Source organism: Microchirus variegatus, assembly GCF_963457635.1.
Source record: "Microchirus variegatus genome assembly, chromosome: 23".
Classification (NCBI taxonomy): domain Eukaryota; kingdom Metazoa; phylum Chordata; class Actinopteri; order Pleuronectiformes; family Soleidae; genus Microchirus; species Microchirus variegatus.
Genome location: NC_139824.1, coordinates 6,236,964 through 6,264,931, shown reverse-complemented (window position 1 = coordinate 6,264,931; position 27,968 = coordinate 6,236,964). Strand labels below are relative to the sequence as shown.

The 27,968-nt window shown below is 39.0% G+C and overlaps 2 protein-coding genes across 2 annotated transcripts; both read left to right on the top strand.

The window, feature by feature from the left end:
* Nucleotides 1–2,029: 2,029 nt before the first annotated feature.
* Nucleotides 2,030–21,836, top strand: LOC310943697 (microfibril-associated glycoprotein 4-like; the record flags this gene model as incomplete). The annotated part of the gene is made up of 7 exons (XM_083909332.1): nucleotides 2,030–2,060; nucleotides 6,952–7,151; nucleotides 19,108–19,317; nucleotides 20,396–20,492; nucleotides 20,612–20,779; nucleotides 21,295–21,471; nucleotides 21,811–21,836. 7 exons carry the CDS (start codon nucleotides 2,030–2,032, stop codon nucleotides 21,834–21,836), a joined length of 909 nt encoding a protein of 302 aa, XP_083765458.1.
* Nucleotides 21,837–23,816: 1,980 nt separating this feature from the next.
* Nucleotides 23,817–27,405, top strand: LOC310943696 (microfibril-associated glycoprotein 4-like; the record flags this gene model as incomplete). Its single annotated transcript, XM_083909331.1, has 6 exons — nucleotides 23,817–23,822; nucleotides 24,278–24,487; nucleotides 25,968–26,064; nucleotides 26,184–26,351; nucleotides 26,864–27,040; nucleotides 27,380–27,405. 6 exons carry the CDS (start codon nucleotides 23,817–23,819, stop codon nucleotides 27,403–27,405), a joined length of 684 nt encoding a protein of 227 aa, XP_083765457.1.
* Nucleotides 27,406–27,968: the final 563 nt, after the last annotated feature.

The window sequence follows — 27,968 nt, the reverse complement described above, 5'->3', positions numbered from 1 at the left end:
TAGTTCTCATGACTTGTTTTAAAGATCTGGAGTCTATGTTGTCTTGTGTATGCAAGTACATTTTCATTTGGCTAATTATTTGTTGTTGTCATGCTCCGTTTTTATCCGTGTCATTTTATTGTGTAAAATGCCCCTTTTATTTTGACGTTTTCTTGTCTCTGTCTGTGTGCACTTTACTTTTCCTCTCTGTGATCAGCCCAACCTGTTTCACCTGTGCCTTGTTCGTCGTCTCCTTGATTCCTCAGTGTATTTAAACCACACCTTTTCGAGTTTGTCTTCGTTTGTCGACCTCTCCGCACAAACTTTTTGAGCTCTTCGTCTTAGGGTTTTTGTCACCTAGCAGAGGATTTTTGTGCATGCACGTGTGTGTGTGCTCCTGTGCACTTTCTGAACTCTGTTTTCTGTTTGAATTGTCGAGTGAGAAGCAATTATTTGTCCCGCGCCTGCGTATAAACACACATTTGAGGATCTTCGTTCCTGTTTGCCTGCCTTGTTGTTTTTTCGTGTTAAATAAAGACTGTAACTTCCCACTGTTCTGCATCTGGGTCCAGACCTGTTTCCTTACAGTTGTCAGATTTTATTTTATTTTTTCAATTTCTTTTAAATTATTATTCTATTTGAATAATACCGTAACTGTAGTGCTGCTATCCTGGCAATGTCTACCCTGTAAAAGAGATCTGTGACATCAATGGGTCTAACCTGATTTTTTAAAAATACTCAACAAAAATATAAACGCACAAACTTGAAATGGTGACCAAAAATAGAGTTATGACATTTGCTCAGATTCTTGATGCATTTGTTTATGGAATGATTTGTTTTGCTCAAACCCAGTAGTCCAGTGTCACTTGACCACTCCTATTGACTACAATCTCAGATTGAGTATTTCAACTCACTAGAGTCATGGAGCATGGCAGAGTGGTGGTCAATATGTGTGACCAGTACACAGACACTCCTTATGGTCTGGTCAATAAAAGGGCACACCAAAATGTGGACTTTTGTCACTTGTCAATATGCCACAGATGTCACAAATCATGAGGGAGCGTGCCATTGGCATGCTGAGTGCTGGGTTGAGCGTTACAGCTGTGGCAACACAACTGAATGACGCCGTATTCATCAGACATGTCACCTATCGAACACCTTTGGGTTTGGGTTCCAGTTCCATTTCCGCAGAAAGGCCGCCAACTTCAAGTGGCTCTGCAGGAGGAATGGGACAACATCCCCCAGGCCACCATCGACAACATGGTGATGTCCATGCGTCGCCGGTGTAGCGCTCTGCGTGAGGCTAATGGTGGACACACGTGTTATTGAAGTTTGTGAACTTGGATCATCGAACCCCATTGTGTTCTTCCTGCCATTACTCCAGGACTTTTGTTTTGAAATTGATCCTCACAAATAAAGCCACTTTATTGATAAAGTTGTACTGTTATTTTTGGATAGTTCCTCTGTTTTGTCACATAACAATAACTACAAGTTTTTCTTCGTGTGTTTATATATTTTTTTGAGTTTAAAAAAAATTAAATAAATATCAGGTTTCAGCAAAAAACAAACACAAAACCCCTCTTGTTTCTCCACCTGGGTTTGGACTTTTACGACTCATAAATATGGTTTAAACAGGATCGGTTAATTGAATTTATTGTGTTATCACAGAATCAGTGGATTGATCCTTGCATCTGTCGACAAAACAAACTGGTTTAAGCCTCATAAACTCCACAGGGACGATGAGGACTCAGAGGTTTCACCATTATTAAGATGAACGTTCTGAAAATAAGACTCTTTATAATATTACCAAAAAGTAAAAACAATGAATTTCAAGTTTGCCAATGTCAGCTGCCACATTAGAAGATTCAAAGCACAATTATAAGTAGGAATGAGAAAGAAATCAGTTTTACACGGCTCATAACTGATCTGTCCTAGATTCACATGTTTTATGTGCGTGTCTGTGGGAGTGAGAGGCAAATTATGAAGAACTGTAAATTGAATAAAAGCTCTGTGTAGATCTTGATACATAACTAACAGAAGCCACGTAGAGATGTGTTCCTCCTGGAGTCGAGAAGCTGGTGGTGAGAGAAAAGGCTCAGTGAGGATGTGAATGGGTGTTTTACACAGGAATGACATCCTCCTGCAGCAGGGAGAGAGAAAAGGTTTTTTCTTCTCTTTTAAAAATGTGACAGTAACAAGATGTCGGGCTCGTGGAGGTCAGGGAGGGAGATAGGATGGTTGAAGTATGTGACATGGATGTGGGGAAGGTTGAAAATCAAAATAAACCTGACTGTGCTTCACATGCATCATCCAAATTTTTTTAGGATAGTGTTTCTACAGCGTTCTTCAAACTGATGTCTTTTTAAAACCTATACCTTTGTATATATATATATATATATATATATATATATATGTTTACATTTCAAATAAATGACTATAATCCAGAGAGCAATATAAAGTTACTGAAGGATTAGCCCATTATTTTACAGGGGGAGTGGGCCCTCCCTGGAGTCTGTGATATTGTACCACCATGTTTGTACAGTAGCCCAGAATCAAACTCCATGTGTTTATGTCACCTAAAGGCCACCATAGTTTCTCATGTACACTTAAATGGGGATTGTGAGATTGTGTTGCAGTATGAACCTTCACCCCTAGATGTCACTGAATCATAGAAACTGGTCCTTCAAAGCAGAACTTTGCATGGATGGTCATGGAAGGAAGGAACCCTAACCCTAGCTAATGTATAAACAGTGTATTATATTCTTTCCAGCTATATATGATACTGGGTAATGAAACCCAGATATAAGATACAGGAAAATGTCGTGTTAGCACAAAAACCTCAAGCATTTTCAAAACAAAGATGATAAAATGTCTCTCAGGCTCCCTCCACGACATACAGTACAAGTAGTAAACCGAATGATACTTTGATCACAAGGCAAGAAAATGATATCCCAGACCTTGGGTGAACTGATTTTGGTGTTTTTTTTTTGTTTTTTTTAATATAGTTGATCCAAGTCTTTGAACTCGTCTGAGGTACATGAACAGCTTTCCTCCGAAAGAGTTTTCCTCATTTGATGTTTTAATAACGGTGGTGGAGAGCGCTGTCTAACACATCACTGCAAACTCTCCCACAGGTGCTTCATTGTTTTCAGATCCTGTGTTCTGCGATGGTCATACACTACCGTTCAAAAGTTTGGGGTCGCGTAGAAATGTCCTTATTTTTGAAGGAATAGCACTTTTTGAATGAATCTAACATTAAATGAATCAGAAATACACTCTATACATTATACAACGACTATTCTAGCTGCAAACATCTGCTTTTTAATGGAATATGTAGGTGTATAGAGGCCCATTTCCAGTGTTTTAATGGTACATTGTGTTTGCTAATCACGTTAGAAGGCTATTAGATGATTAGAAAACCCTTGAAAACCCTTGTGCAATGATGTTAGCACAGCTGAAAACAGTTTTGCTGGTTCTTTAACGAAAGCAGAATTATTATTTTGAATAAAAATCATTATTTCCAATCTTGTCAATGTCTTGACTTTATTTTTTTTATTCATTTTGCAGCTCTTTTGATGACTTAAAGTGTGAGTTTGAATGGAAATTGAAAATGTACAGATGACCCCAAACTTTTGAACGGTAGTGTAGGATGAGTTTATGTGCTAACAACAGAAAATGGAATTAAATCATTTAGATTTCGGCAGCAATTGCATTTCATTCCAAACATGGTGACCGTACTAAATTAGTTTAAACATCAGTTCATGGAACATGGGTTTAAAGGACACTAACACTAACTGTAACACTGATGTTGCACTACACCTATTTCTACATGATATCTTCATACGTCTGAACAAGAAAGACCTTCAATTCCTATCTTAACCCTCAAACTCAACCCTTAATCTTAATTAAGATTACCGAATAACCCTCAACACTTGGTTTTGAGGGCCAGTTATTTTGTCACTTAGAAATGGGACACCCCTTAAATGCAGATACATCTTCAGACTGCGGGGGGCAGAATAACGTGAAAGCTGCTTCCAGTCTGTCAACTCCAAAAAAGAAGAAGAAGAAGAACACAATTACGTCAGGATTATTTATTACGATCCGTTTGTCAGTCAAGTTATTAGGTTGTCAGTTAGTTATAAGATGATACTCATACAAATACCACAACCACGGACATATTCAGCTGACAGTTACCACACACCACGGCTTATTGAAAAGTAAACCATAGCAAACGATCGCTTGCCCGCACCGGCCGGCTATTGACAAAAGATCGTAAAATAAAAATAAATGTTACGCAACAATGACGTCAGTAATCCATAATATGGGCCTAAACTAAGATAATACAATGGTTTTCATCATTTTTATATCTCTATTAACAAAGAAAATACTTAATTTGTATCGCACTCGCTTCGCTGCTTTCTGACGCCAGCTTTGTTATGTGAAAACACGCAATGCATTCTGGGTAGCCCTTGCTACCAAGGGTGGTCTCTGAAAATCTCAATATTGAGGGCGATACAGCCCTTAAACTTACCCCTCAACTTAATTTTTCTGAGAATCGGGAAACAGCACTTGCACTAGAGGGAGCGCGCATTTTTGAGATTGAGGGTTAAGATTGAGGGTTAAGCAAGGAATTGGAATTCACCCCTTGACTTGTATAATAATGTTAATCACATTACAACAGTTTGATTGACAGGCTTCAAACTTGGTAAACGACTCACTAAGGGCATAAGTGAGTGCGGTCCTCTCTTTAACAATGTTTGGATAACAAGTGCAAGACGTATCGGTAGAAATGCCACAGATATATTGTTAAATATATATTGTATATAATGTTAAATGATATATTGTTAAACGACAAGTCTTAAGAATGATTTTCTTTCCACCACAGAGTATCTTCCCAGTGTCAGGGTCTGGGAACAGATAAAACATGCCATTAAACAGATTTGTGAAGTTTAAATGAGCAGAATCATGTCTGAGTGTTTACACGGAGGTGCCTTTACAGCACATAATCCGTGAGTCTCAGCATTACTCACTACCTTAACTCTTGTTCCCTCTCATTCTCTAATTTGATCTCTCGTCTTCCCTCGGAGTCTCTCTTCATTGAGATGCTGTCTCTTTCCCCTCATCCATCACAGCACTGCCTCCCTCTCCCACTCCTCTTATCTCATTACTCTCTCTAATTAGCCCCAAACGAGCCCGTAGGAACCAATAACACGCCTTCACTCACGCATATCAATGAGGTTCACGCACACATTTGTAAAGTTGTACTTAATTGTGTGTGTGTGTGTGGCATACGTCCTACTTTTTGATGTTTGGATTTTTGGATTTAGTGGTACAACCTTGCGTTTTAACAGACCATACATTGGTTGTGTGTGTGTTCGTGTTTGTATTTGTTACCTCTTAAAATACCTTTTCTAGCGTGAACACACTGGCCGTGTCAGGACCAGTAGTCCTCATGGAGACCAAAACCTGACCCTAATGAGGCAGAACCTCACTTCTGGTAAGTGAAGTTAGGCTTTATAGGCATTAACTGGTTATGGTTAAAAGTAGGGACAGTGGCTTTGTTAAGGCTGTAAAAAATAAATGTATGTCAATACAGTGTCTTAAAAAATAGCTGTGCAAACCTGTGTGTGTGTGTGTGTGTGTGTGTGTGTGTGTAGGTGTGTGTCACCAGCTTGTATCCCAGTTGGACACAGGAAATGGGTGTGTGCTTGGCAAACACACACACACAGGGAGTGTGAGGGAGTGTGTGTGTGTGTGTGTGTGTGTGTGTGTGTGTGTGTGTGTGTGTGTGTGTGTGTGTGTGTGTGTGTGTGTGTGTTGTATGTGTGTGAATGAACCTGAGCCACACCAAGCCCAGCACGCATCATTGACATTTTTAGAAATTACACCTGAAGAGTTTTCTCAGTGATTCCGAGGGTTTATTTTTGGACATGATATATACGAAGTAAACACAGTAACAATGAGGGAGTTTGTCCAGAGATGTGTTCAGAGATGGAGAGAGGGTTTATTGGTCAGTTGTGTGTGACCGAGAGGGGAAGTAACCCAAGCACAGCTGCAAGTGCTAAACAAACACTCATACATAAAAGATGAGCCTCGCTCTCTCTCTCTCACCCCCCCCCCCCCCCCCCCCCCCCACACACACACACACCATCATACCTGAGGTTATCGACTAATTTTCTTTTGGTAGGATTTCACTTACCATCTCTCTGTGTTCCCAGGAACTGGACAAACAAGACTCCCTTGTTCCTGCTGTTATTCTGAGCCTATAAATCTGTGCACCTGTGTTTATTTCTGTCTTTTCCTGCTCTCCTCTCCTCTCCTCTCCTCTCCTCTCCTCTCCTCTCCTCAGGCCTCAGTCCATCTGAGAGGACAGAAAAATACCTCTAGGTGTTTCTTGTCATCGGCACTCAACGATGAATCCCTGCCTGTGTATGAAATGAGCTACTTACAGCGATCTCTCTGTGAGCCTCTGCTCAGCCGGTTTGGCGTTGTATAATGAATTAATAGCATTGTGCCTGTGTGTGTGTGTGTGTGTGTGTGTGTGTGTGTGTGTGTGTGTGTGTGTGTGTGTGTGTGTGTGTGTGTGTGTAAGCGGTTCTCAATGAATCAATAGCAGCTGTGAGGTGAAAGGAAAGAAAATGTCTCATCACAGCCATCATGTCACAGCTGTATGCGTGTGCTTCCCTTCATTATTTGTGCATTTCTATCTCCTTATCTGCCCCACCCCTTCTTTCCCTTCTTTCCCCCCCGCTCTCATTTCCTCTTATATACTCAGAGGCAATGAGAGACTTGAAGGGCAGATGATAAAAATACAAATTAACCACAAAGAACAAGTGAGTGACAGAGGCAGAGCGGAGAGGGAAATGGAGGGATAGACCATGTAAAACAGATGGGAGAAAGATATCGCCTCCGATATCGATCTGGTAATCCTTATTGTGTTCTCTGGCGATTCTAATCTTCCTCCTACACAAGACGAGGAGGCACAGGGAAAGGGCAACAGAGTGGAGGAGTGCATGGAGAGTGGGGCGGAAGGGTGGGGGAGGTGGGAAAACGAGATGCAGAGAGAGGAGGAGGAGGAGGAGCAGGAGGAGCATTGCCATCCAGTGGTGCAGAGAAATGCTGCAGCTCACTGTTTCATTGATGAACATCTGTTCATGCGCTTTTACACGTGTGTTGGTTCATGTGTGTGTGTCTCATTTTTACACCAAAAGCACAGGCTGATCTCGTCCTCTGTCAGTACCAGAGGTCACATGGTCTGTGGGATGCTATTTATATACACAAATACTGTGTGATATAGAGCTGCAACTAACGATTATTTTCGTAATCGATTAATCTGTCAATTATTTTCTCGATTAATCGATGAATCGTTTAGTTCATAAAATGTCATAAAATGTTAAAAAAACGTCAATCAGTGTTTGTCAAACCTGGAAATTATGATGTTCTCGAAAGTCTTTTTTTGTCCACAAACCAAAAGTATTCAGTTTTAATGATTTCTTTGTTTATGTGGAGCAAAGAAACAAAGAAAATATTCACATTTAAGAAGCTAAAACAATCAGAAATCTTGTTTCAATCATGAAAAAAGCTTCAAACCGATTATCGATTATCAAAATAGTTGGCGATTAATTTAATAATCGATTAATAATCGATTCATCGATTAATCGTTTCAGCTCTAGTGTGATAATAATTATTTATGAACAAACAAAAAAATAAACAAGGTGATATTACACTACACTAAGTCCATGGCTCTCAAAGTGTGGTGCGGGTACCACCAGTGGTACGTGAGCTTCCTCTGGTGGGACTCGGAGGAAAATCAGAAATAGTGTTGTAGTGTATATACCAGGGTATGTGTATGCGTAGAAAATGAAACAAATAATCTAATAATAAATGAAATAATAATAATTAGTCACCTTATCTCTCGCTCTATCGTGATCTAATGTCATTATACCTGTGTGTGCAGTATATGTGAGGAAGAGGAGGATGACGCGAGAGCAAATTACTGTTTATTTCCTTATTAGGAATAAATCTGCCTCCTGAAAAGTCTTTAACTGACTTCACTTGACCTAGTTACACCACTGTATTTTAACATTGGTGATAACGTTGTTACTTCAGGAGCTCATTATTTTCTCAGGTGGTTCTTGGTATAAAAAGTTTGAGAACCACTGCACTACGTTTTACACTCCCTGTCCCAGTAGGTTCACAGAAAACCCAGAAAAGTGTCAGAAGTGGCACCCGGTGTGTCCTTCTGCTGCTGAAGTACATCTGCTTCGAGGTTTGACATGTTGTACAGTCAGACATAGTCTATATAGTCTATCATCTCAAACCAGTCCGGCCATTTTCCTCTGACCTCTGGTGTCAACTGAACTGCTGCTCACTGAATTATTTTCTCTTTTCCAGACTGCAGCTACTGAAATACTCAGACCAGCAGCCATAGCACTTTCAAAGTGACTTAAACAGGCTTTATGGAGCAGTATTCATTCATTAATTATTCTTTTAATGTCAATAAATGAACATTAACATCCTTTTCATCCTCCTCCATCTACGCCTACAACGTCCTGAAGACTGATTCATATGCATTGGAATCAGGTCAGATTTCCTGTGAAAATCGAAATGTTATGTGACTCCGATGCCTTAGGGTAAACATCAGTGTCTGACTTCCACCCACCATTACCAAAGCAGTGAGTAGCCAGTGAGCTGTAGTCTGCTAGTATTAACGAATGACCAGCTCCCAGCACAATACAGACTCCAACAGAAACCCCGCAAAAGCATAAAAAGCAAAATAAATCTTTATAAAGCACAGTCAATCGGGCAAACCAGGAAAGGGACGACAAGCAAAGACAAGAGTGTTGCTTTAGTTAGCTCTTCAGTGTGTGTGAAATACTCCTCTGTGACTGTTTGACCAGAGCTCAGGGTTTTCCCTCGATGCTGTCAACTGCAGTTCAGTTACAGCCACACGTGTTCAGAGGCGATTCTAGAGTCTGCAGGGGCCCTAAGAAAAAATCCCCAGGGGGCCTTTCTAACCAATGTTTCATCACCATTATGTTACAAATAATCTGACACCAACGAGTTCAAAATTATGAACTAACATGGAAAAACCTTGTATGTGAAAATATGAATATAAAAGAACAATAAAATACTGTAAATATCTTTAAAAAAAAAACTATATAACCTTAGTAAAAAAATACATTACACTGTAAAGAACCCACAATATAAAACAATATAAATATATAGAACAATAAAATACTTTAAATAACAAACAAAAAAACATATATAAACTGATTAAAAAACATATGCATTACACTGCAAATAATCCTCTTCATTTTCCAACTTGCAGAACGATAACTTCACAGAGGTTAAAGTGAGGTGGGGCCCCTTTAGGGAGGTTTCCTGCTGAGATGTCATTGCAAATCGGCCATTTTTTTTTAGAGGGACGGGGAGGCGGCTGGTCACTGCACATTTTAGTAAAAACAGCCCTCAGGCTCCGAGTGTCGGGGGCCCCCTATCGGCTTGGGGCCCCAAGCAGTTGCCTGCCTTGCCTGTGCACAAGCTGCGCCTCTGCACGTGTTGATCGGAGTAACAGTTTTTGTAAATTAACATTTAGCCCCTGTCAATCATCTTCCTTCCCCGTTGTGATGCTCAGTTTGACCTTGAGCTGCTGCCATGTGATTGGCTGATTAGATATGAGCAGCTGAACAGGTGACTGCGAGTGTAAGGCCAAGTTTTCAATTCTGACCTTGGCCCAAGAAACCTAGAGCTACTTTTAAGCTACTTTTAAGCAATTAAAAAAAAAATAATCTTAGCCTTGTTGTATCTAAAAGACCAAACAGCAGTGATTAGGAGAGTAAATCACAATGTATAAGAGATAAATAATAATGCAACAAGCGAATTCTGCGATAATTGGTATATTGCAAGACAATCACACAACCATACATCAATGGTAAAGAGCAGGATTTGTTTTCACTAATGTGATGTCTTCCATTATGACACTTTCAGATTCCTATGCAATGAAAGCTGTTCAACCCTTCGCCAAGAACTAGATTTGGTAACATCCAAATCGCAAACCTCAAGATCTTGGAAACACGTGGATTTCAGCTAGCCAATCAGCAGACATCCAGTTACTTCACAGAATATGACATCGTGAAATGTGACCAATCAGCGAAGGCCTGCGACGCTCAAGACTTCAGTACAGAAAAAGGAAGACTTGGTCTCTCAAAGAATAATAAAGATAAGTTGATAGAAATCAATCATCAACTTCTCATCTAAAACATTCAGCACAAGGATTGAGAAACAGTGTTTTTAAAATGTCCCTTTCTCGTTATTTGTGTCAATGAACCATATAATGGTGCCTTAAATGGCTTTGGAGAGAAAAGGAAAAACATCTAATTATATCCTCCATTAATACATTAATTACATTTTTAATTTCCAAGTATTTTAATGAGTAAATTCAAATATCAATATTTAGCTCTAGGATTTCATGAGTCAGCCATGTATCCCTTTGTACTGTAATAAACCTATAGATGACAAATACCTAACTTGTAGTTTTAGTGTCTTTCATCTCAGTGTTTTGATTTACCAGCCAATATATTTAATGTTTCTTTTTTATTAAATATCGATCACTGCCTTCCTCCGTTCCCAACCATGACCTAATGCAGTGTTCACAGTCACTGTCCTGCACTTTGTATGCTGAACATCCAGGCAGCAGCTCTTTTAATCTCAAATAGGCAGAACAAATTAGTGTTGCATAATCATAATGTTTGGGAGATACACGGTGAAAGAAAGTGAAAGGAAAAGGTTGTCGTCTTTGACAGCGTCTCACAGTGACACTGACCTAAAAACCAGCACAAAGAAGCATCTCTCTGTACAAAATGCTTTGGTAGAGCAACGAATAAGAGAGAGAAAGAGTTACAAAAAGTGAATTTCCACAGCCAGGAAGAAAAATCTAAAAGTATTCAGGTGTCTATATGTCCACCTCATTCCTATGGCCCATGATGCCTTGCATTTATTACGATGTGAGTTCCTACACCTGCTGTCACCGAAGCGGAATCATCTGTTTCCATGGTAAATCGATGTTAAAGTGGACCTAGACCGGAAGTTCCAATTAACGCTGTTTTTTAGTGTGTATCTGCGTCATTACCTTGTTTATGAAGCCCTGAAGTTTAAAACAAACAGTTCAGCCACTGCTGAGAACGCTGGGCTTTATTGTAATCTCGGGCTCAGCGAGACCTCTGAAAATCCCGTTATAGCTACGTAAACACCGGTTCTCCGGAACAGCCGATCGTCCTGCTCCGGGCACTAATCCGGGCACATCCGGTTGCGTACATTGAACCGCTGAAGAAAAATAAAGTCCGTTGTGGAGGTGTTTCAGGAGCGTCAGTGTCTTCTGACTCTGGGTCTGACTCTGGGTCAAAGTCATAAAAGGGACTGTGGCGGGGAGTCGTGAAGAAGCTATTTTTAAACACTGTTACAACAATGTTTTGATAATGAGTCGCAGTGCATCCACCATTCCAGAGGGGGGAGCTGCACTTCTGAGAGCGGGTGAGCCGAATGTCACTTCCGGGGTACTAGCCAATCACAACACAGTCTGTCTTCTCAGGCAACATTTATGTCTGAAATAGCTCGGCTGACAAGTGCTTCAAAAAGTTTTCTATCGGCTCGTTTACAGCAACTAGGAGGTTTTTGACCATAAAAACAAGTTAATGTATGTAACTAGACCTCCATAACTAACATTTATGTGCAACAGGACCACTCTATGTGACCTTTAATGAGAGAGAGCAATTGTAAAATTGAATGTAGGAACATCACCTGTTCATTGTCTCGTCTTATCCTCCACAAGAGGGTCGTGGGGCTGCTGGTGCCAATCCCAGCTGACACGCGACGCCAGTCCATCACAGGGCCAACGTATAAAGACGAACAACCATTCACCATTCACAACATTCTCACGCCTACAGCCAATTTATGGCACTTTTCTATTATACAGTTTTATCGCTACTTGGCTCGACTTGACTCAACTGTTTTTTTTTTTTTGCTTTTCCATTAGTGATAGTACATGGTGCTTTTTTTAGTACCTGCTCTGGTGAGGTTCCTAGCGAGCTGAGCCAATAATAAAATGTGACCTCAACAAACTGCTGGCCACTGATTGGTCAGAGTGTGTCATCGCTGGAAATTCATGAGCAAGACATCCGACACAAAAAAGACTTAAAAATCCTGAAAACACGCTTTAAAGGTGAAGTAAGTAGTTTATAGTGACATCCGGAGGAGAGGCTGAAATTTACAACAACAAACTGCTCCTCTGCTCACCCCCTCCCTTCCCTGAGCACTACAGTATCCTCAGCCGGTCAAATGTCGTCCTCGTCGTCTTTTTAAAATATGTGTGGTCCTCCATTCTAAACGCGTAAAAAGATCCACTCTCAGCCTCGTCTCGGCGCTCGTTTTGTTCTCTCGGGTTTGTCTATACAGGCTCCCGTAGAAACATGGCGTCGTGGCAATGCAAAACAGCGGCCCGCGACCATGTTATTTTACATGACTTTTTGAAACACTACGAAAATGAAACAAAAAATATTATACAGCGACTAGACAATGCAGGAGCACATAATATTATTATGTGCTCCTGCATTGTCTTTATGTCTCATTTCTTTATACATATTATGTATAAAGAAGTGGATTTTGGGTCATCTAAACCCATAAATACTACAGTTTCCCTTTAAAGGTGCATTATGTAATAAATCTAATGCAACTCGCCATAAAATCCTCCTAATATGTCACAGAGACTCAGGAATAATGTTCATATAACAAACTGAACTCACCAACAACAACAGTACAGACAAAATGAACATTCTTACATATGGCACCTTTAAACATTTAGCAAGGACATTTCCAAAATGAGTCTGTATTTGGCGATAGTGAGCCTAATCACAACCCGTTCAGCTGTATTTTATTTTTTTTCTGGTCATGCAGCAAGTACTGAACTACTATTTTTAATGAACTGATTCAAATGATTCAGTTACACTGAAAACAAGTGCTTTGCGCTTGTCTTATTTGTGTGTTTGTGTTGTGTATTAAACAAACGTCATGGCAGTTTCATGCAGCCATGCTATGACGACTCGGTCGACATTGAGAAGGTACCGAAGTAATAGAAAACGACATGTCGCTACGGAAGGTGAACTATCCATGAAGATCTCAATAATCTCTGAGGTGTATCAGTATTTACACAGCAATTCAGGTCAGGTGCCTTTTGTTAAAGGGAGGCGGGACACAATCTTATTAATGTAAAGGCAGACAAAGAGTCGAGCGAGAGCCTTTGTGTCCCTCATCACCAAGCCTGGGTTTTAGTCTCAACATTAGGTGGATACTGCACTCACACACACACACACACACACACACACACACACACACACACACACACACATACACACACACATTCTTGTACTTGCTGAGGACCGGGTACAAAATCAGGACCAGCATTTCCACTTTATAAATCAACACAATTACAAATATCTGCTTCATGGATGACATCTATAAAGAACTACTGGGTGCAGTACCATAATATGTCTGCAAGTGGAGCCCCAGAGCAAAAAGTGTGTGAAACACCAGGACTGGAAAATTGGTTTTTGTACCAAATTGAGGACCTCTGTTAAAAAACAGTATAGCAGTAAGAGTATAGCATGTTTACAACCTAAGGAAGTGATTTCAATGAAAACAAAGTGAGGACTGGCCAAAATGTCCACACTTCGTAAAATGACCTCGTTTTGTTGGTTGAAAACCCTCACTGGTCCTCAGTATGCCGCAAGTACAAGAACAATTGGCTTACATTCATTCGCTGGAGATTTACTACTGGCCTAATCCTAACCCTAACTTTAACCCCAATCCTAATCATACTGCTAATCCTAACCCTGACCCTAACGCCAACCTTAACCTAACCCTGACCTCTTGACCTCAACCTAATCTTCACCTTAAAATGTAGTAATGTACATTATGGGGACTTGATTTTTGTCCCCATAAGGCAGACAAGTCCCCCATAATGCGACTGTATAAACAGATTTAGGTCCCCACAACATGAGGAATACCAGGTACACACACATGCACGCAAGCACGCAAGCACACACACACACACACACACACACACACACACACACACACACACACACACACACGTGCACAGAGAAACCCATTTCCCTCCTGCCTTCATTTTTCTCCCACTTTCTTCGCAGCTACATAGTGATGACCTCAGGAGTCATTTATTAACATGGATTAAATGTCGACAGCAGCAAAACCTGGCAGAAAACCATCACTTATACAGTTCCCCTCTCCTCCACCTCCCCCACCCATCTCTCTCATTCTCTATTCAATTCACCACCAGAAAGCTGAGATAGGCGGGAAGAAATAGAGAGAGATACATAATCATTGAGGAAAGAATCTACTTTTTCATTGACCTTTCCTTGGTGCCATCATTCAGAGGCCTCTGGGTTTGATTTCCTCTCCGTGTTCGAGAGGAGCCATCAATAACTGTGCTGTAAATGTCAAGCAGGTTCTGACTCGACTCTGGGCTGAGGAAATGAGTGTGAGGAGACATTTATTTTATTTTATTTCTTTCCTTCTTTCTTTTTAATATTATTAAATTACATTGAAGAACATATTTCGAGAACCAGCATAAGAGGAGGAGAGGCGAGGTAACTCTGTCCCTGTAAATAAAGCCGCTCAGGAACCTCAGAGTAAATAATACCAATTATCAGTGGATTTTATTTCCTTTAACCGCCGAAGAACATCACATTAGTAAAAACAAATCCTGCTCTTTACCACAAGACAGCTTGTGTTTGCCTCTAAATGGTCATTTAATAAACTGACATCATGTTTTATTGGAGAAGAGCTGATTGAGACCTTTAACTCCTCAGGAAAACGTTTAACTGGTGTAATAGGTCAAGTGAGAAGTAAAAGCTCGTTTTACCCCAGACTTATATTTAAATTGAGTTCCTTTTGCAACCTGCAGAGTGGCCCCCTGGTGGCTTTTCAATAAACTTCTAGGTTACTTCCAAGTAGACTTTGCTTTGCAACAATATGCGCTTATTAATATTCAGTCTGATTGAAAGTACAGTGTGTTATTACTAACTACTTATCTAAAACAATTTTTATACTATCTATAAAGCAAGTTGTGTCTGTGTGTCTGTGTGTGTGTTAAAGGTGCCATATGTAAGAATGTGGCCAAAAACAGTTACTACATCCAAATTCAAAATACAGAGGTCTTTTAGGTTTTGTTTTCTGACGTAACTGGCAACCCATAGTTGCTCGGCAGCTGAGACTCTACTGACTGCAATGATTGGTAGAGGGCGGTAGGTGGCGCCACATGCCAAAACATGATTTCAAAACATAAACATGATTTGCAGACTGCAAAATATTTTTTTTAATGCAAATATTTTGGCTGTACTTTTGTTGTTGGTGAGTCCAGTTTGTTATATGAACATTATTCCTGAGTCTCTGTGACATATTAGAAGGATTTTATGGCCAGTTGCTTTAGATTTATTACATAATGCACCTTTACCATAACTTTGGATATGGGTTGAGCATGGCCCGATGGTGTGCATCCTTGTTTTTCACATTTTTTGGAGGAATTTTAATTTTTGCCGATTTATCCCACTACACCAGGCAGGCAGTGGCTCATCAGCAGCAGCTGCGCTGTCTGGAGCAGGGAGGTGGGAGTGAAGAGGCTGTCCTCACTGTGGGTGAGACATTTTCACACGGTTCACCACAGAACATGGTGTTATACTGAAACGATGAGGTGTCCATTCACCAATACGGGACCACATATTTATTTAGCATTGGCATGCTACTACTTTGCGGCTAACTTGGCGAACCTGTTTCCAAAGGTTCCAAAGGCTATGATTAGCATTAGTGTAGGGTTAACATAATACAAACACTGTGCAACTACATTAGGCACAAATGTTTTAATTTTCGATTAGCATTAGCGTAACTACATCGAAAATTAAAAAAATTCCGTTCCTAATCATGCATTACCATAACTGAAAAAGCTTCTTCAGCTCCCACTATAGGAATACATACTTCCTACGAGCACCGCACTGGTAATTAAAAGGAAATGTGACGTGACTCATGTCTTGCAGTCAACTTTTTCATTTACATTCTGCAAATTTTTTGTCAGTTCAAGTGAATAAACAAAATTTAAGATTTTTTTTTTTTTTTTTCAAGTGTATGCCCCAGCTTTTATGTAAATGAGGTTTTTACATGATTGTGTAATTTTGTAAAAAACCCGCCCACCTGTGTAAACACTGACACTGTGGGCGTACGTATATTCAGATGTGTCTGTTTAAAAGTGACCTGTTTCCCACAAAGGTTTATTTGAGCAGACTCTGAACTGACAGAGTTCAACTCAGCTCTATGAGGGCGATGAAGGTAAGAGCACAGTACTGATCTATCACTTTATCAACAGTGATGGCTCCATACTGTAATACATTCATCTGGTTTTATCACCCCATTCCTGACTGCTCTTCAATTCACTTCTTTTTTTTAATTATTATTTTTAAAACATTATTTGCTTTTATTTGAACTGTATGTTGGTGATTTGTATTTAAAGGATTGAATGGCTTTGTCCGTCTCTGATTATCCTGTTTTTCTTTTTTCTCAAAGCACTATTTGAGCTTGCATTTTGGAAAGTGCTGTGTAAATAAGATGACTGGACTTTAGATGTTTTGTCAGAAAAGGCTGTTTAACGTCAAGATAAAGCAGCAAACACATTCTTAATCGTTAATATCTGTTTTCCCTTGGGGTTCTCCAGCCCCTCTGCAGTGGCTCCCTGTAGATTTGACAAAGAAAAAAGAGAGAAATAAGTGTTTCAATATTTTGTTACTTTAACAAAATGCCTCACATCCTATTTTGACGTCAAATACTGTATTTACAAACTACAAACTAACTTCCCCAGACATGATAAATGTTGTTTTTGAAATATGGGAAGACATTCTCAACAATTAGCCTTTAGAACACAAAGCTTTTCGGCTGCTTTTTTCCATTTTTTAAACATACAGAATATACAGAGTTTATAAGAATGTACCCTATAGAGTGTCTAATATCCTTTTTTTCAGCACAGCCTAGGCAAACTGATGAAATAATACATTTTATTTTCATCAACTATATAAACACACCTGAGCAAAAAGTTCTCAACATGTTTAAATTTGTTCATTGAATTTGTGAAATTTGTAAATACGTCACAGTTCAAAGTTCACTTGACTCATTTCTATGAACAAAAAGAAAAGAAAAACTCCCTATTTTGAGTTTGTGACTTCTGCACAATTATTGCTGCTTTACTACTAAAAATACAATATAAAATGAATCATAACTTTGACTCAACAACACATAAGAGGAAGGAAAAAACGCAAAAGCCTGAATGTAACCTTTAGACACACCCCTCGGATGTCCATATAAGGAGTTGTGTATTATTCCTATGGCAAATTACTATGGGTGCACCTGTGGCACAGATCTGTGCCCTGTGAGCACTAAGGGCTAATTGAAGTCATATATACATGACGGACGTGCACACTGTAGTCCTGTTCATCTTGTCATCCACATACGGCACACATACTACGGTGGCCTGGAAGTGCAAACCATTATTATATGAAAAACTATTACAAATTTATTTGGGGAAGTGATTCACATTTTGTACATTTGTTTTCAAAAAAGTAAAATTGTTTCAACTTTATGTTCATTTGTTAAATTGTAAAAGTGTTTCATGTTTTGTAATAATGTTTTGCACTTCCAGGCCACCGTGCATATACAGCTTTTCTCAACCATGAACCACATCAAATCTACACACTATTTTATGTATTTTAAAGTAGTATTTTATCAATTTACCACAAAGAACAGAAGGGATTATTTCACGGTAAAAACTTTTTGTAATTCTGAAATTTCTTAAATGAAACAAACTTTAATTTCTATATATAGATAGATATATCTATATATAAAACTGATTACATGATGTCAAATAGGTTTTGGTCGAGAGAGGTCAAAAATGGCTCTTCTGATTGTCGAGGTTACAGCCAGCAGGGGGCGAACACAGCTCAGCAGCACTGACTTTGTGTTTGTTGACACCAAAAAACCTGAATCATCCTCTCAACTTTCATCTCACATTGTCCAACACATGCTCACATTTCTTAAAATACATCTGTGAGATCTGAGAATTCTCAGGTGTTTAAAATATGTGATGATCTTTCCATCCTGCACAGTAATATCTGGCTATACTATATATACGTCTATATTTACATCTATATATCGATATATAGATAAATGGAAGTATAAACAGAATCTATATGTAGAGAGAGAGAGAGAGCGTTTTCCCCTCTATAATAACCAGATGGAAACGTTGACTGTTGCTGGGGTTAATTTGGCTTCCACCTCCTGAAACTGTATTCTTAGTTAAATATTAACTGGCACTTCTAGAACCGCTGTGAACCAGCAGTAGATAAAAAGCAGGAGATTATTTTAATCAGATTTATTTAGGATGCAGATGATAATGTTCTGTGGCTATTTAAGAAAAAAAAAAAAAAAAAATTCACCACCGTCAGAGACCTCGGTATTTTGAATTTGAATGTAATAACCGTTTTTGGCCACATTCTTACATATGGCACCTTTAATTAAAAAGATTAGTTGAGTACTTCCTTTATAACCGGAGCACAGACATTGTCTGACACAGTCACTGAATGAAAACACAGAGGACGGAGTTGTGAATCGGCTCACGATTGTCGGCTTTCAGCAGTGCTGTCACTAAATACATCAGACTCCGCTGTTAAATGCTGAGATTTTAGACACTTCCCTGGTAAATGTTGGAGATTAACGCATGTTTTTTAGGGTTTTTAAGTCTTTTAAACTGATCTTCAGTATGGCATTGTTTGATTCTTGTGTTTTGACGTCGCGCTCATGACTCTTTGTGATGACACTCTCTGACCAGTCAGTGGTCACATTTAGTATCGGCTCAGCTCTCTTGGAACCTCGCCAGAGCAGGAACTAAAAAGCACCAGGCACTATCACTAATGGAAAAGCAAAAAAACAAGTACATGAGTGACAGTGAAACTGTGAAACTACTGTATACATATGATCTGTGCACTTATATAATCATATCTTCATGTTTCTGTACAGGCAACATATTTTGGAGCTCTGCTGGTTTTTGTGGCCTCGGTCCACTCTGACACCCACTCTGACACCCACTCTTACCTGCCCAACGACTGTGATGATATCTATCGCCGTGACAACACCAGCTCCAGTGGAGTGTACGCCATCTATCCAGGAGGTCCCACCACACCACTGCATGTCTTCTGTGACATGGACACTGATGGGGGCAGATGGACGGTGAGTGCTCCTCAGATTTCCTATTAATAGACACAAGCTGTGTGTTTATTTTGACTATTTTAGATTTTTTTTTTTTTCATTCATCTTTTGATGAATTTGTCTGTGTTCATGCACATGGCATGAATTTTTGGCAAAAATTTGTATTTTTATTTGATCTTGTTATTTCCAGCTACAAACTAGTGTTACACTCAAACTGTTAAGCGCAAAAAATGTGCCATTGAAACACATTCAAACTGAAATTTTGAAACTTGCTTCCATTATTATAATACATGCATTTGATTATTTCTGGGTGTCATTCTGGGCTTTGGAATTGATAACTTTTACAACTCTCCACTTTTTGGCCATAGTTGGCATTTGGAGAAAAAATATGCTATTTCCACTAGATGGCATTGTCACAATTTCCCCCTCCTCTCATTGACATATCCCAGGCTGTAATAATGCGGTATTTTTGAAATTGATGTATGAATGGTCATATATGTAAAATATGTATACCTTTATCATTTAATATAGTCAAAACATTACATGAGTGTGGCTCATTTTCTCATGTCAGCAACAGGTGGAGCTTGAAAGTGAAAGTTTCAAGTGCTGAGGAGCAGCCGTAGAGAATTATCACAATAACGGACCACAAACATGTTCCGTTCTGTTTTCATCTGGGTCAGGGACTTGTGTTTCCCCTGAGTCGAGAAATATCGATTTACGTGTATATTTTAAAGCATCTCCACTGCAGACCCTATTTTTTCATCTGCTCTGGTCAAGACATTTTTGAGAGAGATCCCAATGCTTTTTAGGTCAGGTAATCGCCCTATGTCAGCTGTGATTGGCACAGCTTCCCCTGTGAGCCTCATGTGGAGGATAAAGCAGTAGAAGATGGATGGATGGATGTTTCCTCAATCTCCAATGACATATCATGGTCATTTTATGATTTAATAATACATGTCATACATATAGAACCCTTAACTTAACTTAAAAACTGGACTTGTTGGGTTGTTGGATGAGTAAATTAAATAATAGTAAGAGTAATAAAATATTTTTATGTGGAATGTATGTTTCATATTTCAACTTTCATTCTCCCTCTCAGGTGTTTCAGAGGAGGATGGATGGAAGTGAAAATTTCTTCAGACCCTGGAAGAATTATAAGACAGGATTTGGGAACGTCGCTGGAGAATACTGGCTCGGTGAGTCCTAAAGAGGAATAAATTACATTTAAGTTCCTATATTTAATCAGAAATGGTGGGAAATACAGTGTTTGATGCTGGAGGTAAACTGAAATATAACTTTATGTGTGTCTATATAGGCTTGGACAACATCTTCTATCTTACTATAAGGAAGGAGAATGAGCTGAGAGTGGACCTGGAAGAATGGGATGGAGAAAAGACCTCAGCACTGTACTCCTCTTTCTCCATCGAGTCAGAGAAGGGTGGATATCAGCTTCATCTGGGCAGCTACACAGGTGGAGGTGCAGGTGAGGGTCACTGTATGGATCTGAATTTGGAAAGACACATTTTAAAACTTGGCCTAATAGTGTATTCGGACAAGAACATTTTATTTCTACCACAGACTGTAAACAAAGATGGACAAACGTGTCTCCATTTCCTCCCCATTGAGTCAGTGAGGTCTCACTCTGCTTATTAAATAATAAATAAACACCAAATTCACCACAAACATGAACATGTTACCATATCATTGTGGTAAGAACTGCAATGAAAGAAACCATCTCTGGAAAGATTTTATCAGATTTTCTTTATTATTATTTTGTCGAATCTGTTTAAAACCGGGTTTATACCACGACCCGCCACCAGGAGGCAATAGAGATGGATTGGCTTCCCCTATCCATCATATCATGTCATCTATCTTTGTGGGCAGTCCATGATTTAAAGCTGTAAAGACAATGCACACAGACAAACACTTAAAGGAATAGTTCAAATACTCTTTTGAAAAGTCTTTGCTTTGCATCAGCTTGTTCTTCTTTATTTCTAGGCGACAGTTTATCACACCACAACGAAATGAAGTTCACCACCTACGACAAAGACCAGGATCTGTGGGCCAATAACTGCGCTCAACACTATATCGGTGGATTCTGGTACAACCAATGCCACAACGCCAACCTCAATGGCCTGTACATGCCTGCAGATGCCGTCGCGTACGAGAACACATGTATCAGGTGGAATTCATGGAAAGGGGCTGTTCCCCTCAAAAAGGCTACCATGATGATCAGATCATCCGCCAAGTGTTCATGCACACATTAGCCTGATTATCTGCAGATTACGATAGATTATGTTCACACTTAAACCTCCATCAGGCAGAGAGTTGGGCTGTGGGAGAATAAGGTGAACAGATAACATGGATTTAGAAAACACAATCTTATTTTTTTTTTCTTATTCTCAGCTTTGTATTTTTTAGGTTGCACTTTGTGACCACTGCTTTTAATAAGTATAATTAAAGTAATTGTTTAAACTCAAGTGTTGTCACTGCCGCTCTTGTTGCTGTTTGCAGGCAACAAGAGAAGAGATGTGGATTGAAATGTATTTGTATTTTCTGTTGTTTTCTCATGAGATCTGACAACATTAAACACAAAGTTCAGCTGTGGCTGATGGAATATGAATAGTATCACAGCTGTATTGTCATGAGCCGCCAGAGTATAAGAGCAATTACAATTTTGACGTGATGGTTGGCACTTTTATACATTAAACAAACCCAGTGTTTGTGTTGTAATGTAATAAAGTAAAAATACTTTGTTACTGTACTTAAAGGAGTCATATTATACCCTATTTATCCAAGTTAAACTAGTTCCCTGGTGTCCTAATGAACATGTCTGTGATATGCTTTGGTCAAAATACCATAAGGATGAAGCACCACAGCAGTTCAATCACCCTGGCAATACAGCCCTGTTCAGAAAGCTCTGTTTAGTAGTCTCTCTTTATTAAAAAAAAAAGTAAAACGAAACTTAAGGGACAGGAAATGACATCAGCCACAGAGGCTACTGGGAGCTAACAGCAGTTAGCATTTGGAAAAGTGATCATTTGCAGGCTCGAGCAGGCACATTGCCGTCATGACATGTATCCACTGTACAAATAAATCCTCTGATGCTGGAAGTTTGTGTAGAACTCTGTGCTGCACTGTGGAGCCAAGAATAGAACTTTTTTCACGGACTTCCGGTTGTCAGATACCGTTGCCCTCACCAGCACTCTCACATGTTTTACGGACAAAGCGGAGCTCGGCAAGACAACAATTCCAGGTATTTAGCGCCAGTGAGTGCGGAAGTCAACATTGTGTGTTTTATCTCTTTATCTACCTGTACCTAGACTGAGGAGGACCACAAAAACATGAGTGAGTCATCTTTTTCACACTTTGCCGACTCATAGGCAGAGGCGATTCTAGAGTCTGTAGGGGCTCTATAAGCAAAAATTCCCAGGGGGCCCTTCCAACCAGTGTTCATCACCATCATGTTGCCAACGAAAAAATGTATGAGTTCAAAATATTTTTTCAAAATATTATCAACGACGATATTCGGCATTTTTTTGCAAAATCGGCATCGGCCTTTTTCAAAAATCTGACAGTCAATAAGAGATCAATTTAAAACCGGGTTATTTTGGCTCTGATGCAGCCGCTTAAGGGGAAAATTAACTTGATGCACAGTGCGACTGTTTGTACACTGGTTTTCTGTTTTTTGTGACACTTCTTGATGTGAAAACATTTTAGACATGTTAGGTAAGACATTAACCTTGCATGACATCCACTGTTGTATTTGTGAAACTTTTATTTTATGTGTGAAAATGCTAAAGGGGAGATTTCACCGTTTTTGTTTTATACCCAGACCTCATTAGAACAGGTCTGGATCAAAAACCAGACTTCTGAAATATGGACTAGATTAATCTACAGACCCTGAAGATTCATAAAAACTCAGTCTCTGATTTGTGAAACCTTTATTCTATTTGTGAAAATGCATTAAAGTCACATTTCAATGTTTTTTCTGCATATAGACCACTTTGGACCAGGTCCTGATCCAAAGTGTACAAAGTGAAACATCATTTCACAGAGATCAGCTGGACTGTGGCTAACGAGGGGTAAGGAAACTTGTTTAATTATACACAAGTGCATAATTTGCAAGAAAATAAGAGGGAAATGGGAAGAACAGAAAATGTCAGACTTGCCAGCAGACAGACTGCCATTGGAACAACCTTTCACACATGTTGGGGTTGATGTTTTTAATGTTGAATGGATTTTAATGTTGAATTTCTCCATATTGGTACAATAAGACATTCTCTCATACTGTAAATGCTGTAGATGCCTTTGTATCTTATTGTGTGTGATTTCAATGTGAATTTCTTGTGTATGTTTTAGTTTAACAGTACCCTCTTTTGAGAGGCAGCAACCAGGAACCAGGAAGTCTTTGTCTCTCATTTGGAGAAGTGTTTATTTCCTGATATAACCTGTTTCTCACAAAGGTTTATTTGAGCAGACTCTGACCTGACAGCATTCTACTCAGCTTTATGAGGGCGATGAAGGTAAGAGCACAGTCACACTCTACACTCACATCATGTTCTTTGTGATTTTGTTTTGATACTAATATTATTATTATTATTATTATTATTATTATTATTATTATTATTATTGCGATTATTAATAATAATAATCATAATAATCATAATAATTATTATGATTATTATTATAATAATGATAATGATAATATTACTCATATCTTCCTATATGGGCAGGAAAGAAAGAATAACATATGAGTTTAAAATACATATAAAAACAGGAATAAAAAAGAGTAATCAAAGAAACAAAACATTTAGTATCGGCTCAGCTCTCTTGGAACCTCGCCAGAGCAGGAACTAAAAAGCACCAGGCACTATCACTAATGGAAAAGCAAAAAAAATGAGTGAAAATTAACCTGTGAAACTACTGTATACATATGATCTGTGCACTTATATAATCATATCTTCATGTTTCTGTACAGGCAACATATTTTGGAGCTCTGCTGGTTTTTGTGGCCTCGGTCCACTCTGACACCCACTCTGACACCCACTCTTACCTGCCCAACGACTGTGATGATATCTATCGCCGTGACAACACCAGCTCCAGTGGAGTGTACGCCATCTATCCAGGAGGTCCCACCACACCACTGCATGTCTTCTGTGACATGGACACTGATGGGGGCAGATGGACGGTGAGTGCTCCTCAGATTTCCTATTAATAGACACAAGCTGTGTGTTTATTTTGACTATTTTAGATTTTTTTTTTTTTCATTCATCTTTTGATGATTTTGTCTGTGTTCATGCACATGGCATGAATTTTGGCAAAAATTTTTATTTTTATTTGATCTTGTTATTTCCAACTACAAACTAGTGTTACACTCAAACTGTTAAGTGCAAAAAATGTGCCATTGAAACACATTCAAACTGAAATGTTGACGCTTGCTTCCATTAAATTATAATACATGCATTTGATAATTTCTGGGTGTCATTCTAGGCTTTGGAATTGATAACTTTTACAACTCTCCACCAGACGGCGTTGTTTTTGGCCATAGTTGGCATTTGGAGAAAAAATGTGCTATTTCCACTAGATGGGATTGTCACAATTTCCCCCTCCTCTCATTGACATATCCCAGGCTGTAATAATGTGGTATTTTTGAAATTGATGTATTAAAAGAGGCAAATGTATAATGTTTTTTATATATCTTTGTGTTTTTTAATCTGACATTTTTGTGCTTAGCGGCACGAGTGTGAATATTTGACACTGCACAAAAAAAAAAAATAATCAGTGTTGCTGCTAATCATTGACATATCCCCAGCTGTAATAATTCCACAATACAAAAATCTACTTTGCATGTAGTATATTTAATATACATTTTATATTTCATCTAAAAAACTCATAACAAAAACCTGGCATTCATCTCATAATATTTTCTATAGCTGGTTATTTTTGCTTTGTTTTCCTTTCCTTTCTCGGCAGCATAATGTGTCTTTGTGCTTTACTGTCATTGACAACACAATATCCTGACACCCAAATATGTATTATGAATGGTCATATATGTAAAATATGTACACCTTTATCATTTAAAAGAGTCAAAACATTACATGAGTGTGGCTCATTTTCTCATGTCAGCAACAGGTGGAGCTTGAAAGTGAAAGTTTCAAGTGCTGAGGAGCAGCCGTAGAGAATTATCACAATAACGGACCACAAACATGTTCCGTTCTGTTTTCATCTGGGTCAGGGACTTGTGTTTCCCTCCCTCTGTTTCCCCTGAGTCGAGAAATATCGATTTACGTGTATATTTTAAAGCATCTCCACTGCAGACCCTATTTTTTCATCTGCTCTGGTCAAGACATTTTTGAGAGAGATCCCAAGGCTTTTTAGGTCAGGTAATCGCCCTATGTCAGCTGTGATTGGCACAGCTTCCCCTGTGAGCCTCATGTGGAGGATAAAGCAGTAGAAGATGGATGGATGGATGTTTCCTCAATCTCCAATGACATATCATGGTCATTTTATGATTTAATAATACATGTCATACATATAGAACCCTTAACTTAACTTAAAAACTGGACTTGTTGGGTTGTTGGATGAGTAAATTAAATAATAGTAAGAGTAATAAAATATTTTAATGTGGAATGTATATTTCATATTTCAACTTTCATTCTCCCTCTCAGGTGTTTCAGAGGAGGATGGATGGAAGTGAAAATTTCTTCAGACCCTGGAAGAATTATAAGACAGGATTTGGGAACGTCGCTGGAGAATACTGGCTCGGTGAGTCCTAAAGAGGAATAAATTACATTTAAGTTCCTATATTTAATCAGAAATGGTGGGAAATACAGTGTTTGATGCTGGAGGTAAACTGAAATATAACTTTATGTGTGTCTATATAGGCTTGGACAACATCTTCTATCTTACTATAAGGAAGGAGAATGAGCTGAGAGTGGACCTGGAAGAATGGGATGGAGAAAAGGCCTCAGCACTGTACTCCTCTTTCTCCATCGAGTCAGAGAAGGGTGGATATCAGCTTCATCTGGGCAGCTACACAGGTGGAGGTGCAGGTGAGGGTCACTGTATGGATCTGAATTTGGAAACATACGTTTTAAAACTTGGCCTAGTGTATTCGGAAAAGAACATTTTATTTCTACCACAGACTGTAAACAAAGATGGACAAACGTGTCTCCATTTCCTCCCCATTGAGTCAGTGAGGTCTCACTCTGCTTATTAAATAATAAATAAACACCAAATTCACCACAAACATGAACATGTTACCATATCATTGTGGTAAGAACTGCAATGAAAGAAACCATCTCTGGAAAGATTTTATTAGATTTTCTTTATTATTATTTTGTCCAATCTGTTTAAAACCGGGTTTATACCACGACCCGCCACCAGGAGGCAATAGAGATGGATTGGCTTCCCCTATCCATCATATCATGTCATCTATCTTTGTGGGCAGTCCATGATTTAAAGCTGTAAAGACAATGCACACAGACAAACACTTAAAGGAATAGTTCAAATACTCTTTTGAAAAGTCTTTGCTTTGCATCAGCTTGTTCTTCTTTATTTCTAGGCGACAGTTTATCACAACACAACGAAATGAAGTTCACCACCTACGACAAAGACCAGGATCCGTGGGCCAATAACTGCGCTCAACACTTTATCGGTGGATTCTGGTACAACCAATGCCACAACGCCAACCTCAATGGCCTGTACATGACTGAAGATGCCGTCGCGTACGAGAACACATGTATCAGGTGGAATTCATGGAAAGGGGCTGTTCCCCTCAAAAAGGCTACCATGATGATCAGATCATCCGCCAAGTGTTCATGCACACATTAGCCTGATTATCTGCAGATTACGATAGATTATGTTCACACTTAAACCTCCATCAGGCAGAGAGTTGGGCTGTGGGAGAATAAGGTGAACAGATAACATGGATTTAGAAAACACAATCTTATTTTTTTTTTCTTATTCTCAGCTTTGTATTTTTTAGGTTGCACTTTGTGACCACTGCTTTTAATAAGTATAATTAAAGTAATTGTTTAAACTCAAGTGTTGTCACTGCCGCTCTTGTTGCTGTTTGCAGGCAACAAGAGAAGAGATGTGGATTGAAATGTATTTGTATTTTCTGTTGTTTTCTCATGAGATCTGACAACATTAAACACAAAGTTTAGCTGTGGCTGATGGAATATGAATAGTATCACAGCTGTATTGTCATGAGCCGCCAGAGTATAAGAGCAATTACAATTTTGACGTGATGGTTGGCACTTTTATACATTAAACAAACCCAGTGTTTGTGTTGTAATGTAATAAAGTAAAAATACTTTGTTACTGTACTTAAAGGAGTCATATTATACCCTATTTATCCAAGTTAAACTAGTTCCCTGGTGTCCTAATGAACATGTCTGTGATATGCTTTGGTCAAAATACCATAAGGATGAAGCACCACAGCAGTTCAATCACCCTGGCAATACAGCCCTGTTCAGAAAGCTCTGTTTAGTAGTCTCTCTTTATTAAAAAAAAAAGTAAAACGAAACTTAAGGGACAGGAAATGACATCAGCCACAGAGGCTACTGGGAGCTAACAGCAGTTAGCATTTGGAAAAGTGATCATTTGCAGGCTCGAGCAGGCACATTGCCGTCATGACATGTATCCACTGTACAAATAAATCCTCT